General features: G+C 33.8%; 1 protein-coding gene across 2 annotated transcripts in view; it reads left to right on the forward strand.

Moving 5' to 3' along the window:
- The window catches only part of FRK (fyn related Src family tyrosine kinase), a 115,692-nt gene that overhangs the window by 98,376 nt on the left and 2,521 nt on the right, over nucleotides 1-14,795 (forward strand). Inside the window, exons 5-8 of one of the 2 annotated variants that reach the window (XR_004233629.1) lie at nucleotides 853-1,011; nucleotides 8,481-8,662; nucleotides 11,111-11,276; nucleotides 11,734-12,483. Coding sequence is in view for 1 of the 2 variants with exons in the window: in XM_003769373.4 (XP_003769421.1) it covers nucleotides 853-1,011; nucleotides 8,481-8,662; nucleotides 11,111-11,276; nucleotides 11,734-11,951 (725 nt within the window). In the remaining variant the exon portion in view is untranslated. Of the gene's footprint in view, nucleotides 1-852; nucleotides 1,012-8,480; nucleotides 8,663-11,110; nucleotides 11,277-11,733; nucleotides 12,513-14,795 lie in introns of those variants that run through there. The other variant, XM_003769373.4, reaches the window with a different exon arrangement.

A 14,795-nucleotide genomic window follows, 5' to 3' on the forward strand; every position in this document is an offset into this window, starting at 1 on the left:
CTTTCCCATCTATGTTTTCATTTGACTTTAACTATACCCCATCTTCCATGGAGAATCACAGTAGGGTCATCTAAGGACAATTTAATTGTGGAGTAGGCTTAAAAATAGCCTAGGATATATCTCCATTATCACTTGGTCAAGTTATTAGCACTCTGACAACTTTAACAAGATGATAAGATCAGTATCTCAGGAGAAAGCATTCAGAGTTCCTCTCTTCTTTGTTGTATAAAATCGCTGTGGCTGCTTGAATACCAAAAATGTTTTGGGGGTGGACTTGAAAAATCCTTTCTACCTGACATGAATACAATACCTCTTCAAATTGAGAAAATATAACAAGCAAGACCCTGCTCAGGATTGTCAGCCAGATGTTCCCACAGAATGGGTGCAAAGGATACTACTGCCTGTGTCTATGGTTCTGATGCAATAGGCAATCTTCCTCTGCCTTTGGACGTAAAAGCTTTTGCTGCAATAATTAAATAGTCAGTGTTTTTCCCTTCTGCACATTAACATGAATTTTCCTCTCAGTGCTTATATGAGCCTGTGCCACATTTTATCAATTAGGCTGCCTGTCTTCTTTTTCTTTTCTCTTTTTCATATGGACCCAAGTCAACCTTTGTTCACCTATGGGTCATAACCCATAAACACCATAGCCCTGATGCATTGACACATTCCTGTTATTATGTTTCCTCTTCTGAACTGATTCTCTCGTTTGATAACTCTTAAGATTTGTGACCCTGCTGTTCTTATTTTACAAAGAGGCAGAAAGCAATCTTGGTGATTCCCACAAGGTTGCTGTGCAGATACGAATGCCCTTAATAACGACAAGTGATTTCCTCCCCCTTTTTATTTCAGGTTCAATGGATCCAAAGGACTTCCTAAGGGAGGCACAGATAATGAAGAACTTGAGACATCCCAAGCTTATCCAGCTTTATGCTGTTTGCACTTTAGAGGATCCAATTTATATTATTACAGAACTGATGAGACATGGAAGTCTGCAAGTCTATCTCCAAAGTAAGCTAAAGACTTTATAAAAACAGGGAGAAAAAAGGAACTTGTTTTAGGTAGTGCCATAAATGCCAGTTTGGCAGGTCTTTTAAAACCCAAAGGAAATTTACTATCTACACATATGTGACGATGGATGTCTTAACACTGAGTGGTTCAATTACTCTGTGAGACGATGGATACTTTGTGCTCAAAGGGATGAGAAAAATGTTTAAAAAAACCCCCAAATAGTTCACAATAGACACATCAGAGTACTTAAATATGATGGGAAATTAAAGAACAAGAGCTCAGAGCCATGAAATATTTAACATTACTGAGAAATATTATAACTATAAATTGATATTTGTTACTAATGGGAAATAAGGGACTTTGAAGAATTTGGTCATGAGTTGATTGGAGCCCACTGATATATTATAGTTCACGCTCATGCTAAATATTCAAATTCAAAAACTGGTATTTACTAGATAAAGGAACTATATTAAATATTGGGTAACAGTGAGATGTAATTTCTTATTTTTTGGTTGTTGTTGTTGTTTGATTTGTTCACTATATTACATGCTTGTTAATTTTTCTACTTTAGCTATTGTTAGAAAACATCTGAAAGTTTAGAGCAAAAAAAGCAGATATTGTGCCACTATTTGATTCCTAACATCTGTTCTCCATGCTCATATACTAAAAAATGATTAAAGGAATTGCTCAACTTTAGGGCACATGTACAAACAAATGATTTAATAAACTGAGCTATATAGAAGATATGATAATAAGAATTCTTAGAGGGTATAATAGCCAAAGGCTTGATAATATCATCATATATCTGGAGAAGATAATTTTTGATTATTTTCTTTTTTTCAAAATTCAACATAAGACAATAAAGAATTCAGATTTCAAACTTCGGAGCCAAGATCTCCAAGGAGAAGGACCATTTTTCTGGTATTAGCATGATCTAGGGAAGCAGTATGATTAAGCTACAAAAGTAAAGGAGGAGAACATAGGTTGTGATGAGGTTAGCTCACTAGAGAGTAATATATGTACTAACAAATGTTGTTGACTTAATGACTATAAATGCACAAAAATACCATCTGGCTTCCCTGCATGGAGCTACCAAAATTGAATAGAACCAGAACCCAGTTATCTGCCAAGTGAGAAATGTCATAGGGATATTGCCCCAACAAATGATAGAGTCCCTACTACTCTAAGAAGTTAGAATTTGGGGGGAAATGTAGGGCAAAGACCAGAAATAAACTAGAATGAATAGAGAACATTCCCTTTTGGAATATTGATGAGAAGTTTGAGTTATTCTTGAACAATTAACAAATACTTATTAGGCACCTACTATGTACAAGCATTATGATAAGTGCTAGGGATACAAAGAAAAGCTAAATATAGTCCTTATCAAATCTCAGAGCAGGGAGGGATCTCAGAGGTTATATTCTTCTATTATGACCTGTCCTCTCAAAAATGGAGTAGATTCTGGGGTGTAATTAACTCAGACTCTTGGGGTTACTCCAAAGTAGAATAGACTCAGAATACCTTTGGACATAAAACTCACTTTTTTTTAAGATGGTGTCTCAGAGGAAGTTTCTAAAATGATAACAATGTGGGATAATTTTGGTAGGCTCTATTAGACAATTAGCCTTCCCAATTGAGTAATTAAAGTGTACTTTATCCAGGTGCTGAGCCTAATCTGGAATTCACCTATCAGGACAAGTCTTAAACAGATGTTGAACACAAATAATCCCTTTTCAATCAAGGAATTTAAAATTCAACAAAGCTAGCTTAAAAATGAATCTGCCACTTGATTGGGTTGCCCATGAGGAGAAATATTATTAAACTGACACATTCTTGAGTAATGGAGCATAACTGAAAATATTTTCCTGCTGCAGATGTAAATTGTCACCAATTTGTGGACATTTATATCAGTTTTGATATATGGTTCTTGTAGCGGGAGCTTGTGCTGAGGTTTACTTATATTATTCTTGGGTTATGGCAGTCTCTAGAAACGGAAATGTTTATTACTGAGTTTCCTGAAGGTATTATAGCTGTCAGTGAAAATCTCTTCATATCCACCATTCCTTAAATTAGCTTTTCTATTTGATAGGTAAAAGAACATTCATATGTTTTTTTAAAAAAACAAAATCAAAACATCTTTGTAAAGTCCCTGAGCTTTGGTTAATATTTTTTTGGATAGAATTTCCCACAATAAGAGAAATTTCATTAAAAAGTCTTTAACAATGCCAGTATCAGATAAGAAGGAGCATGACATAGCAGATAAAATCAGGAAGATTTGAGTTCAAGGTTTATTTCTGAAACATGGTTGGTTTCATGATGCTGGGCAAATCACTTAATCTCATGAGGTCTTAGGTAATATTCCAAGACCATAAGATAAAGATAAATTGCTGGTTTATATCAGTGGAGGAGTTTCTGTTACTCTAATGATTATCACAAGTCTAATCTCCCCTCCTGCTGAGCAAAGCCCTATAGCAAATGTCCTCCTCCTGTAGCAAATATCCAATTTATTATACTCCAAAATATAGAGGATACATACAAAAGTCTTGCTTTTGTTTTTCTCCTTTTTAGTTAAGTAGTAGAACTATTCTTTAGAGAATAGCAGATATTTCCTTTCCTATAAAATATATCCTAGTCCAGGTTTCCTACCAAACTCATTCTCTTGTGAAATTCATAGATAGATAGATATTCAAATAGACGTAACAAAACATAGAGTAGAGGATTTTTTTTTCTTTTAAAAGATTCTATATATTTTTGCTGTTTGAAAATCTGGGAAGGTTTGAAACATTGACAGCAGCATGTTCAGTAGAAACAATGCTGAATTAAACATCAACAAACCCAGTTTTCAATCCCATTTAGTACTTTGGCAACTCTGAACAAATCATAAAATCTCTCTAAACTTCATTTTTCTTATCTATAGAATGAAGGGTTTGGACTAGATGCTTTCTGAAGTATCTTCTAGCTCAAAATCTGTAATCTCACAGTTCCACTTTTCTGGGTCTCAAAAGTAACTTGCTATGGCATTCTTTTTATGTAGCCAAAGTATTTTCTTCCAGAAGTCCAAAACATCCCCGACTCCTTTAATGTTGGTCTCTCCAGACTGGGGTACTATTGGAGAAATGGATTAACAGATTATTTCCATATAAGTTAATACAAGAATTATTTTCTTAACATTGATTCAAGGATTTTGCTTCCATTTACTTATTCAGTGGATTGGATACCATAAAGTATAAGTGATTATTAGTCAGAATAGTACTACTCTGTCTTGGTGATGATGGACAGGCACCATAGAATTATTAATTTAATTTTTACCACCTACATCAAATATGTGAAATACACTGTCTATAGATTAAAATGGAATTAGGAAATACTTAACAAAATAAATAAAAAAATACAATAAAACATAAATATGTTAATTTGATTTTCTAAGTAAATATGCAGCCCATAGGGATCCTTATGTATGGCTTAGTTTCTTTAATTCTATTAGAGTTTGACACTATTAAGCTTCATAATCCCTTTTTAAATATGCTAGTTTTCATCAATAAATGAAGTAATAATAATAACAGCTGACGATAGCTTTTCCATTTAGAAAGGAATTCTTCACAAAACCTTTGTGATTTAGATATCCTTTTCCTCACCACACAACTGAGGCTCAGAGAAGTTGACTGATTTTTCCTATCACACAGCTGATAAGTATCAGAACCAGCTCTTTTGAGTCTGATTTCAGGCCTCTTTTAACCTTATCACAATGATGTGCTTGGAGGAGGCTTGTAATAGAAACACTGTTAGTAATGAATGCTTTATTTCCATTTCAGTTATAGTCATTTACCTAAGTGAACTGACCTCCTGTTCTTCAAAGTTATGTTAGTGAAATGAAAGTTCTTCTAAACTAGCAACATTTTAAAAGCAATTCTATTCTTGTTGGGAGTGGGTCAGCCAAGCCCAAAACAGATAGACTGATCCCCAGAAACATGGCTATCATGTGATGATGCTTTGGTTCCAGTTTAGAATCTGTCACTCAGTGACTAGCTTTGAGATCTTGATTTAGTTTCTCAACCATTTGTTTGTCTCAGTTTACTTATATATTATATAATAATTGAATTAATATAATAATATAATATATTGAATTAATAGAACATATATTATTACATAATATCACCTTTTGAATTAATATAATATATATGAGCATATATATCTATATATAGCTAATGGATATCTATATCTATTTTAAGTAGATACACACATATGTATATACACACTTGTGTGTATATAAGTGAATTGGATTTAAGTGAAGGATGGCTATGCAAGATCACCTGCTTACTTTTTCTTCCAGTGCCATCTGGGTCTAGGGGCCAGCTATAGATCAGGACAACTGGAGGTGATCCTTCAGGAATTGGGAGATTTTGGCCCTTTTAAGTTAAGGACTTTAACAGGTCCCAGTTTAACTGAGGCCACATCTATTCAGTAATTAAGGCTAAATGTCAATTGAAGCGAAGAATGGCCTCTTTCACCTAGTCAAAAAAAATTAATAAAAAAATAAACCTTTGAGGGGAAGATCCTCAGGCTGTCTGGCCAAAACAGAAATGCTTGTTTTTTATATTCATTCTGAGCCTATCAGTATCACCTTACTGATATCTTGGTCCTCTTCAAGAAGGAATGACAAACAACAATGTATGTGTAGAATAAAGGCACATTAATTAAAGACAGTTTAATGAGAGAGGGCATTAGCTTTTGAAACAATCAGGAGGAAAAGCTTCATGCTTCACATGACCAGTCAATGTCAATGTTATGTTTAAAATTTAATTCTTGAGACTTGTAGTCCAGTGTTCTTCTCACTAAATTAAAATACTTCACATTCAATGAATAGTTTGACCAGTCACAGAATCTTCAAACATAATGAAATTCATAAAAATGAACAAGCATATGTTGAATTTTATTTTTTATGTCTCAAGGGTTAGTAGGTTTTTTTAATCTTATAAAAGTAGTGAAGAAGAGGAATATCCTGTAACTATTTGTGAACCTAATGTTCCCATCTAATAATTTTTTGGTAACTAAACTTCATCTCAGGAGATAAACAACTTCATTTAACAAAGTCACAGAAAGTTACACACCATACCTTATGCATTTGCCCCAATCTGTTCTTGTTAAAATACAAAACCAAACCAAACCAAAAAACCGGAAACTTTTATTCTGTCTTTAGGCACTACTAATAGGTAGCTGTAGAATGTGTATTTGTTATTATAAATGACACATGCTGAAGGCATTGCAGGCCCTTAAGAGTATACACAGTCTACTAAAAAGCATATGGGGTTTAATAAAGGAATATCTGTAAACCCATTAGACATCCAGGCTTACAAAAAGAATGAATATATCCTTGTGACCTTAGGGTTCCCATGCCATACCTTAGACAGCTCCATTGCTTTTCATAGTTAATTTCTAAGGAAGGAATAAGAGCATTCTCTGTAACTTAAAATGGTAGAAAGGTCAATATCTGAACAACTACAGGCAATTACAGATAAGGTTAAATCAGATGATGCCTTAGATTCTAACCCCCATGTGTAAAACTAAGAGCTCTGACTTCTTACAGGGAAGAGATTAAATTTCCTCTCATTTCATTCAACAAACATTTATTTAGCACCTATTACCTAAGAGACACAGTGCTAGGCACTAGGGATGCAAAAAAGAAATAACATACAAGGCACATTCTCCATCCTCAAGGAACAATATAGTAGAAGAATAAGAACAGTACACAAATAGCTATAATAAAATTGGAATATTCTATATGCATAAGTCAAACAGATATCATAAATTTGAGGGAGAGATAATTTTTAATGACCTCAACCCACATTAGTGAACTCCAGATTTTCAAAACAGAGCATGTGTTCTTTCTCCTCAAACTCTTCCCTTTACAGAACTTCTTTGTTTCTGTCAATGACACCTCTATTTTTCCATTCTCTCAGGTTTTTGACCTCTATTATTTTATTAAAATTTTCTCTTACTTCACATATGCAGTCATTTGCCAGATCTTGTCATTTCTGCCCCTACAACATTTTTCTGTATTTCCCACCTTCTCTCTACCCACACAGCCACTACTCTAATTCAAATCCTTATTATCTCTTGCTTGGATAATCACAATCTCCTCCTAATTGATTTCTCTGCTCATCTTTCTCTACTCTAATTCATTAAGTTAAATGATGTTCCTTAATGGCAGATCTAACCATATTAATTTCTTACACGATAAACTCCAGTGGCTCCCTATTGCCTCTGGGATAAAATGCAAACCCTTTTTGTTTGGATTTTATAGGACTTCACAACTTGGTCTCAAAATATTTTTCAACCTTTTTATTTACTATTCCCCTTCCTATTCTCTACAGTCGAGCCAAACTCATTTTCTCTCTTTCCCTCACACATGATGTTTCATTTCCCATTCCTATATCTTGGTGCTGAGCATCTCCCCTCCTGGAATCTATTTCTTCTTCATTCTGCCTCTCAGATCTGTCATTTTCTTTAAGCAGAAGCTTATCCATCATCTACATAAAGCCTTTTCTCATTTCCCTCCAATTACTAGCATTTTTCCTCTAAAATTACTTTGCATATAATCACTTTTTATTTATTCTACATCTACTTGTATGGGTATGTTGTTTCCTCTAAGAAAATATAAATTCTCTGAAAGGAAGGATGATTTTATTTTTTGACTTTGTGTCTCTAATAGTTATCACATTGCCTGAAACACAGAAGACACTTAATATATGCTTGTTGATTGATTTTTTTCTAACTAGGAAGAGTAGAGTGAAAGTGGGACCTAGAATCTCCCTTAATATACAGTGAGTCTGTTCTTTATCATAGTCTAGACGTATGGAGCTTTAGGGAAGTAGATGGATTCTCCTCATTTGAGAAAGATGGCAGCATTTATTTCATCTTAGTTTATAGTTTCCAGAAATATAGATTGGAAGATGATTGGATGGCTAAGTGGAGAAGTGTGAGAGGAGTTTGCATGAAGCAATCAGTGAGGAAGTGAAATAAAGTTAGTTAAGTTCTGTTACAGTGCTTCAGGAGAGGTAGAAAAGTGATGACCCAGAACCAAAGTTCCTCCAGTACATAGTCTCTAAGTCAAAATTAGAATAATAATTGATTTTTTGAAAAAATATATAATTATGATGACAGTAAAGGAAAAGAAGTTTGTGAGCCAGGAAGGTGGGAATACATTCGTAAGAACAGTAGAAGACAAGATATAAAGGTAAGAAAACATCTACTGGTTAGCAGTAAATGTATGCTTGTACTTATTAGGGTGTTTATCTTATTTTTCTGAGATTTCAGTTGAACTGGTCTTTATTTACTAATTCCTGAATTAATCCTATAAGTGTTAATCCCAATTAATGACAGCATAGACATTTAAGAAAAAAACAGAATTTGTTGGAACAGTGTAATTATTTGACATACTGTTATAGCTTCCCCTACCCCCTCTTGTCTAGATGATGCTGGGTCCAAAATCCATCTGCCTCAACAGCTAGACATGGCAGCTCAAGTTGCCTCAGGAATGGCTTATCTAGAATCGCAGAATTACATCCACAGAGATCTGGCTGCCAGAAATGTCCTTGTTGGTGAACATAATGTTTACAAAGTTGCAGACTTTGGACTTGCAAGAGTTTTTAAGGTAAATTTGGATATTAAATCTTTACATTGGTAAATTGCTTTTTGATGTTTTTTTTTTTTTTGGAATTTAAAGATACACTATCAATTACTGAAACAATATTTCTTATACTCTTGGTCCATGCCTCATTTCATTAGGTACAAATGATACTACAGAGCAACTCTACCAGCCTATTGTGTCCAAGATAAAAATGAGTTTGTGAAAATCATTTAAAGTGATACTGACTTTGTTGCAAATGTATGTTAGATTCTTGAGTGATTTAATTTATCCTGAAAATAAAAGTTACACATCCTTTTTAACAAATTTTAATTACAAAAGAAAATAGCTTGTGGTCAACACTCCTGCTATAAGTTGAGAATGATAGCTTTATGGAGTCATGCGAAAATGTTGGTAATTTTGAGAACCAGGATTTGTTTAGAGAATAAAATTTTAGAGGCAACTAGATGAAACACTGGATAAAATATTTGACTTAGGGTCAAGACCTGCATTCAAATCCTGTCTCAGGCATTTAGCTGTATGATTTTTGGCAAATCACTTAACCTTTCTCCATTGAAGTTGCTCTATCTGCAAAATAGGGATGATAATGGCATCTCCCTCATAGGGCTGTTGTGAGGATCAGAAAAAACAATATTTAGAAAATATTTTGCAAATATTAAAGAGCTATGTAAATGCTAGCTTTTGGTATTTTTATAACATTTTTATATTAAGTTAATTAGCCAACCTTGCTAGAAGCCTGCATAGTCACATAGCTATCTAATAATATAGTGACATGTTGTACTTCCTATGGACTTGCTTATTAGAAAGGTACTTGACCTGAGGGCCAACTTCTGTCAGAATAATAGATCTGCAGAAAGGTAACAGTGAGAAAAGGGATACTTTATAGGTAAGGCAATTATACTGAGAAGATGCCTATTTAGTCAAAGAAAAGGAAAGAGTTTTTGTCTGGTTTTACTTTAGCACCCCAAATTAAACTGGTAACAATGAGATCTAGGGTAATGTGAAAGGCAGAAGCTGCTATTTTGTTTCCAACTTCAGCTGAGCTTAGAAGGAACAGGCTAGAAAGACTTTTGGGAAGATGATTTTTTTTCTTGCATGACTTTAAAATAAACTTTAGATACTGTGGAACCATGTCTTAATAGATCATAGATAGTAAAGAAACATATAGGCTATTTTATGACCTACTGCTGCCTAAATGGCCTACTTACTAAAATAGTCCACTTTACTGCTCTCTCAGTTTCCACTCACTTTTAGGATGGATATTTTTTCCCTACAAAATTTCTTCTGATTTTCTCTTTGACCTTTTTTTTTCCCTTTATTTTCCAGATCTGTTGTGTGGTCACATATATTTCAACTTCATACATTCCCACATCATTGTTCATAGACAGACAGCACTGTCAAATTAAGTTAGCAAGCATTTATTAAACATCAGATGTGTTCTAGGCATTGTTTTAAACACTGGGCATTCAAAGAAAGGCAAAAATGTTTTGTGCTTTCAAGGAGCTTACAATCTAATGGAGTAGTAGAAAGATTATTGGTTCTTTAGTTATGAATATATGTATACAAATACAGAGACAGTCACATTTGCTTAGAAGTACAAGGAGGAGATACATGTTATTGAATCTTTGGTTGAAACTTACAGCATCAATTACTAAATGTAGGATTATCCCTTATGCTCTTACAAATGTGTGCCATTTCTCTTTGAACCGAGTGACCCTCTCCTTAATACTTTACTGCCATTTTGGTCAGTTTTTTCCTTTGGTTCTTTATATTTCCTATATTGATGTTGTGTCTCAGCACGACTGAAATAATAGAATATTATACTACACAATCCCATTTTTTCTCCAAATGTAATTTTATGATTTCCAACATGTTTCCTTACTTTATAGACTTGCAGTATGGGTAGCTCATCTATAAGTAAATAACTGTTTTAATTCTCACAAATCTATCATGCTCTCTTTAGTTAAATTAATTAGAATCACAATGAGAAGACCCTAATCATTTAACTCATTTGGAGTCTGTTTTCTAGTTTTAAAACATGGTTAAGTGATAATTATCAAAATCAATGGTCCTTCAATACCATCAGTAAATCAGAAAATAGAAAACAGTTCTTGCTGTCATTTGTTCTATTTATTGAAAACCAGATGTGAAGTCAGCCTTGCCATGTGGCCCTCTGTACCATCGGGATTCCTTTTATCAGTCCTTGGATGTTGACTTACTCTTAGTAGGTGTTCACTTACCAATGGCTGAATTTATGGTTGGTGACTCCTGATGGATTTTTGCAGCAATGTATCCCAGATTTTACATCTGCCACGATGATTCTCAAGGAGACAAACAGCATGCAGACTCTTTCCATTTTGTTTTGCAATAAGATACTTTATAGAGGAAGAAAGATGGTGAGGGGGAAAAAGAGGAATGCTTTAGCTTAAATTGTCTTTATCAATGTTTTAACAGGTAGAAAATGAAGACATCTATGAATCAAAACCAGAAATCAAACTTCCAGTGAAATGGACAGCACCTGAAGCCATTCGATCCCACAAATTCAGCATTAAGTCTGATGTATGGTCTTTTGGGATACTTCTTTATGAAATTATTACTTATGGCAAGATGCCTTATCCAGGTGAGTAATTTATTCAAAAGCTTGCCTTTCTGCTGAAGATAACATGTTTAATATTAATGGGATGCTTTGTAAAGTCATAGAAGGGAGTAAGTAGAGTATGAGATTAATATATCTATATCTATATGTATATATATATATATATACATATATATATATATATATATATATATATATATATATATATATATATCATATGCAAGGACAAGTTTTGGTTTAATCCCTATGGCCTTCGGAGGAAGACCTTGTTCAGTGGGGATTTGTTCAATGTTCCACTTAAAGATGAGGCTTGGACACAGTTCTTCCTGACTCTAAGGCCAAGTTTCTATTCATTATGCCATAGAATAAAAGTATTTAAAAACAATTTTTAAAATGTTTTCAACTATTTGGTTTATGTTTATCTTTCTCTTTCCCTCTCTCCTTCTTTTCCTCTCTCTCTCTCTCTCTCTCTCTCTTATAGGTATGACTGGGATGCAGGTAATCCAGAAGTTGGATCAAAACTATAGACTTCCTCAACCAGATAACTGTCCATTGGAACTCTACAACATCATGTTGCAATGCTGGAATGTGGATCCCAAAGATCGGCCAACGTTTGAATCACTGCACTTGAGTCTTGAGGATTATTATTATGAATTAGATTCTACCTCTTACTTGGATACAAATAATTTTGTTAGATGAAATTGGAGATGGGGCAATGGATGTTCATGAAAGAATAAAAAAAAATTACTGGTTCAGAAACATAACCCAGCTATCAACTGCAAAATCAACTTAGTTTTGAAATCTGGAAGGAAAAAGATTCCAATATGGGATACTTTGACTGTGTACTATAGAAATTATTATATCTACATTTCTTTGTTTGGACAACACTGAAGGACAGTGCAGAAATAATACTCCCAACAGCTACCTGCCTGGCAAGAATAAACTGAAAACAAGCTCTTTCCCTCTTCCCTGCCTCATTTTGAAGCTATTTCTATTTATTGGTTGAAATAGTGATCATAAGAATCAACAGATGATGGTCGATTTTTACTCTCTTATCTGTGGCAGCATTTTCCTGTTTGCTGATTAGTGTGGTTATTCATTATTCCTCAGTTTGCTGAATCTCATCCGGCTGTTATTATGAAGGAATATGATTGCTTTGCTGCACAGCAGGACCTGTGCTTTGAGATTTCCCCCCTCTTCTCTTTTAAAATATCCTGTAACTACAATGATGGTAAAGCCATATTAAATGTCTTGATTGTACTGGGAGTAATTGCACTTTTTTGCACTATGCAGAAAAATGAAGCAGCTGTTGAGGAAAAGAATTTAAATCTCTCTCATTTTGTAAAAGGAAATGGGGAGATTTCTATATACCTATAGTATGTGTCATATGAGAATAATCAACATTACTTTAAATTTCTTAATGTGCAGAATCATACTGCAAAGTTGATGAGTTATTCTACCCTGGTGTATGTATAAGAAACAACTGTAACTCAGGAGGTTTGAGAAATAGGTATCAAACTAATTTTGGAAAAAACAGATCATCTGAGCAAGGTAAAGAATTCATAAGTCCTAGAGTTCCTGGGAGTTCTATTGTTTTCATGAAAAATGTACTTATATTTGAAGGAAAAAAATGAAATCACCACTAATTGGCAGTGAACATATGTTTGTCTCTAGGTCTCTCTTACTAACCTTTTTGCCTTAAATTATTTTGTAGCTTTGCAAACCTTTTCTGGTAAGAAAAAGTAGGGTTTCTTCAGTCATTAGCCTGAATAATTTCTTTTAAAAAGGGCATAATCCCAAATTGTCCTGCAGATTAGCTGAACGGATTTACAGATCAACTAACAGAATATTTAGTATGTATTTTATGACCTATCCCACACAGACATTCATTTTTGGTCATCTTTGCCAATGTATTAGTTGTAAGGTGAGACCATGGGGTTATTTCCATATGTATTTCTCTTATTGATTTGGAGCAATCTTTCATATAGTTTTTAATAACTTGTAATTCTTTTTAGTTATACTCATACCAATTTATTTCCAATAGGTGGGCATCTGATTTGTTCCCAGTTTTGTGTCTGCTTCCACAACAAGTAGAGAGCCAAGTTTCAAATAGAGCCTTGCATGACAAATCCATTATTCTTCATTATATTTTTAAAAAAATAAATTTGACTCAGTTTCATATAAATTTGAGAAATGAGGCCTTCATCAAAGAAACTTACTTCAGACTTCTTTTAAAAATTACTATTGCTAACTATATTTCCCACCTGTTTGTTCTATTCTCTCTTCCCTTTCACCCTGTCCCTCGTCAAAAGTTTTACTTCTGACCAGGCTCTCCCTTAATGTGTTCTCTCTTCTATCACCCTCCCCTTTGTCTTATTCCCTTCTCTTTCGACTTTCCTGGAAGGTATGATAGACTTCTATACAGATATAGGGTGTGTACTATTTCGTATCTGAGCCAATTCTGATACGAGTAAGATTCACTCACTCCCCTTCCTTTCTCCTCCTCTTCCATTATAATAGCTTTTTCTTGCCTCTTTTATGGCAGATAATTTACACCATTCCAACCTTTCTCTTTCTCCCAGTATATCCTTTGGTTTTATTTTTTATATAGTATCCCTTCATATTTAACTTACACTTGTGCCTTCTGTCTCTATATATACTCTTTCTGCAATAATAGCAAAGAACTTCTTATGAATTACAAGTATCTTCCCATTTAGGAATGTAGCAGATAAATCTTATGAGTTCCTTATGATTTCGCTTTCCCGAATACCTCATTATGTTTCTCTTGAGTCCTGTATTTGAAAATCAAATTTTCTACTCAGCTCTGGTCATTTCATCACAAAAGTTTGAAAGTCCTCTCTTTCATTGAATGTCCATATTTTCCCCTCAAGAATTATACTCAGTTTTGCTGGGTAGGTGATTCTTATTTGTAATCCTAGCTCCATTGCACTCTGGAATATCATATTCCTTGTTCCCTAATTCTTTGATGTAGAAGCTGCTAAATATTGTATTATCCTGATTGTAGTTCTACTATGCTTGAATTGTTTCTGTATACTTGCAATAATTTTCTCCTTGATCTGGGAATTCTGAATTTAGCTATAATATTTCTGGAAGTTTTCATTTTAGAATCTTAGGAAATGATAGAAAATTTCTATTTTAGCCTTCTGATTCTAGAATTTTCCTTGATATTTTCTTGCAAGATGATGTTCAGGCTCCTTTAAAGCTGGGGTCTTTGGGTTTGTCAAATACTAGATTGCTATAGTCATGCATTATTTTGTTCTGTGAACCTAACCTATTCTACTGATCAATTGCTCTATTTCTTAGCCAGTACTAAATGATTTTGGTGACTGTTGCTTTATAATATAGTTTTAGATCTGGTACAGATAGGCCACCTTTATTTGCTTTTCTTTTCATTAATTCCCTTGAAATTCTTGACCTTTTGTTCTTCCAGATGAATTTTGTTGTTATTTTTTCTAGGTTAGTAAAATAGTTTCTGAAACTTTTCAATCTTATGCTATCAGAATTATATATTTTCTTCTGCAA

Source organism: Sarcophilus harrisii, chromosome 4 (genome assembly GCF_902635505.1).
Source record: "Sarcophilus harrisii chromosome 4, mSarHar1.11, whole genome shotgun sequence".
NCBI classification, from domain to species: Eukaryota; Metazoa; Chordata; class Mammalia; order Dasyuromorphia; family Dasyuridae; genus Sarcophilus; species Sarcophilus harrisii.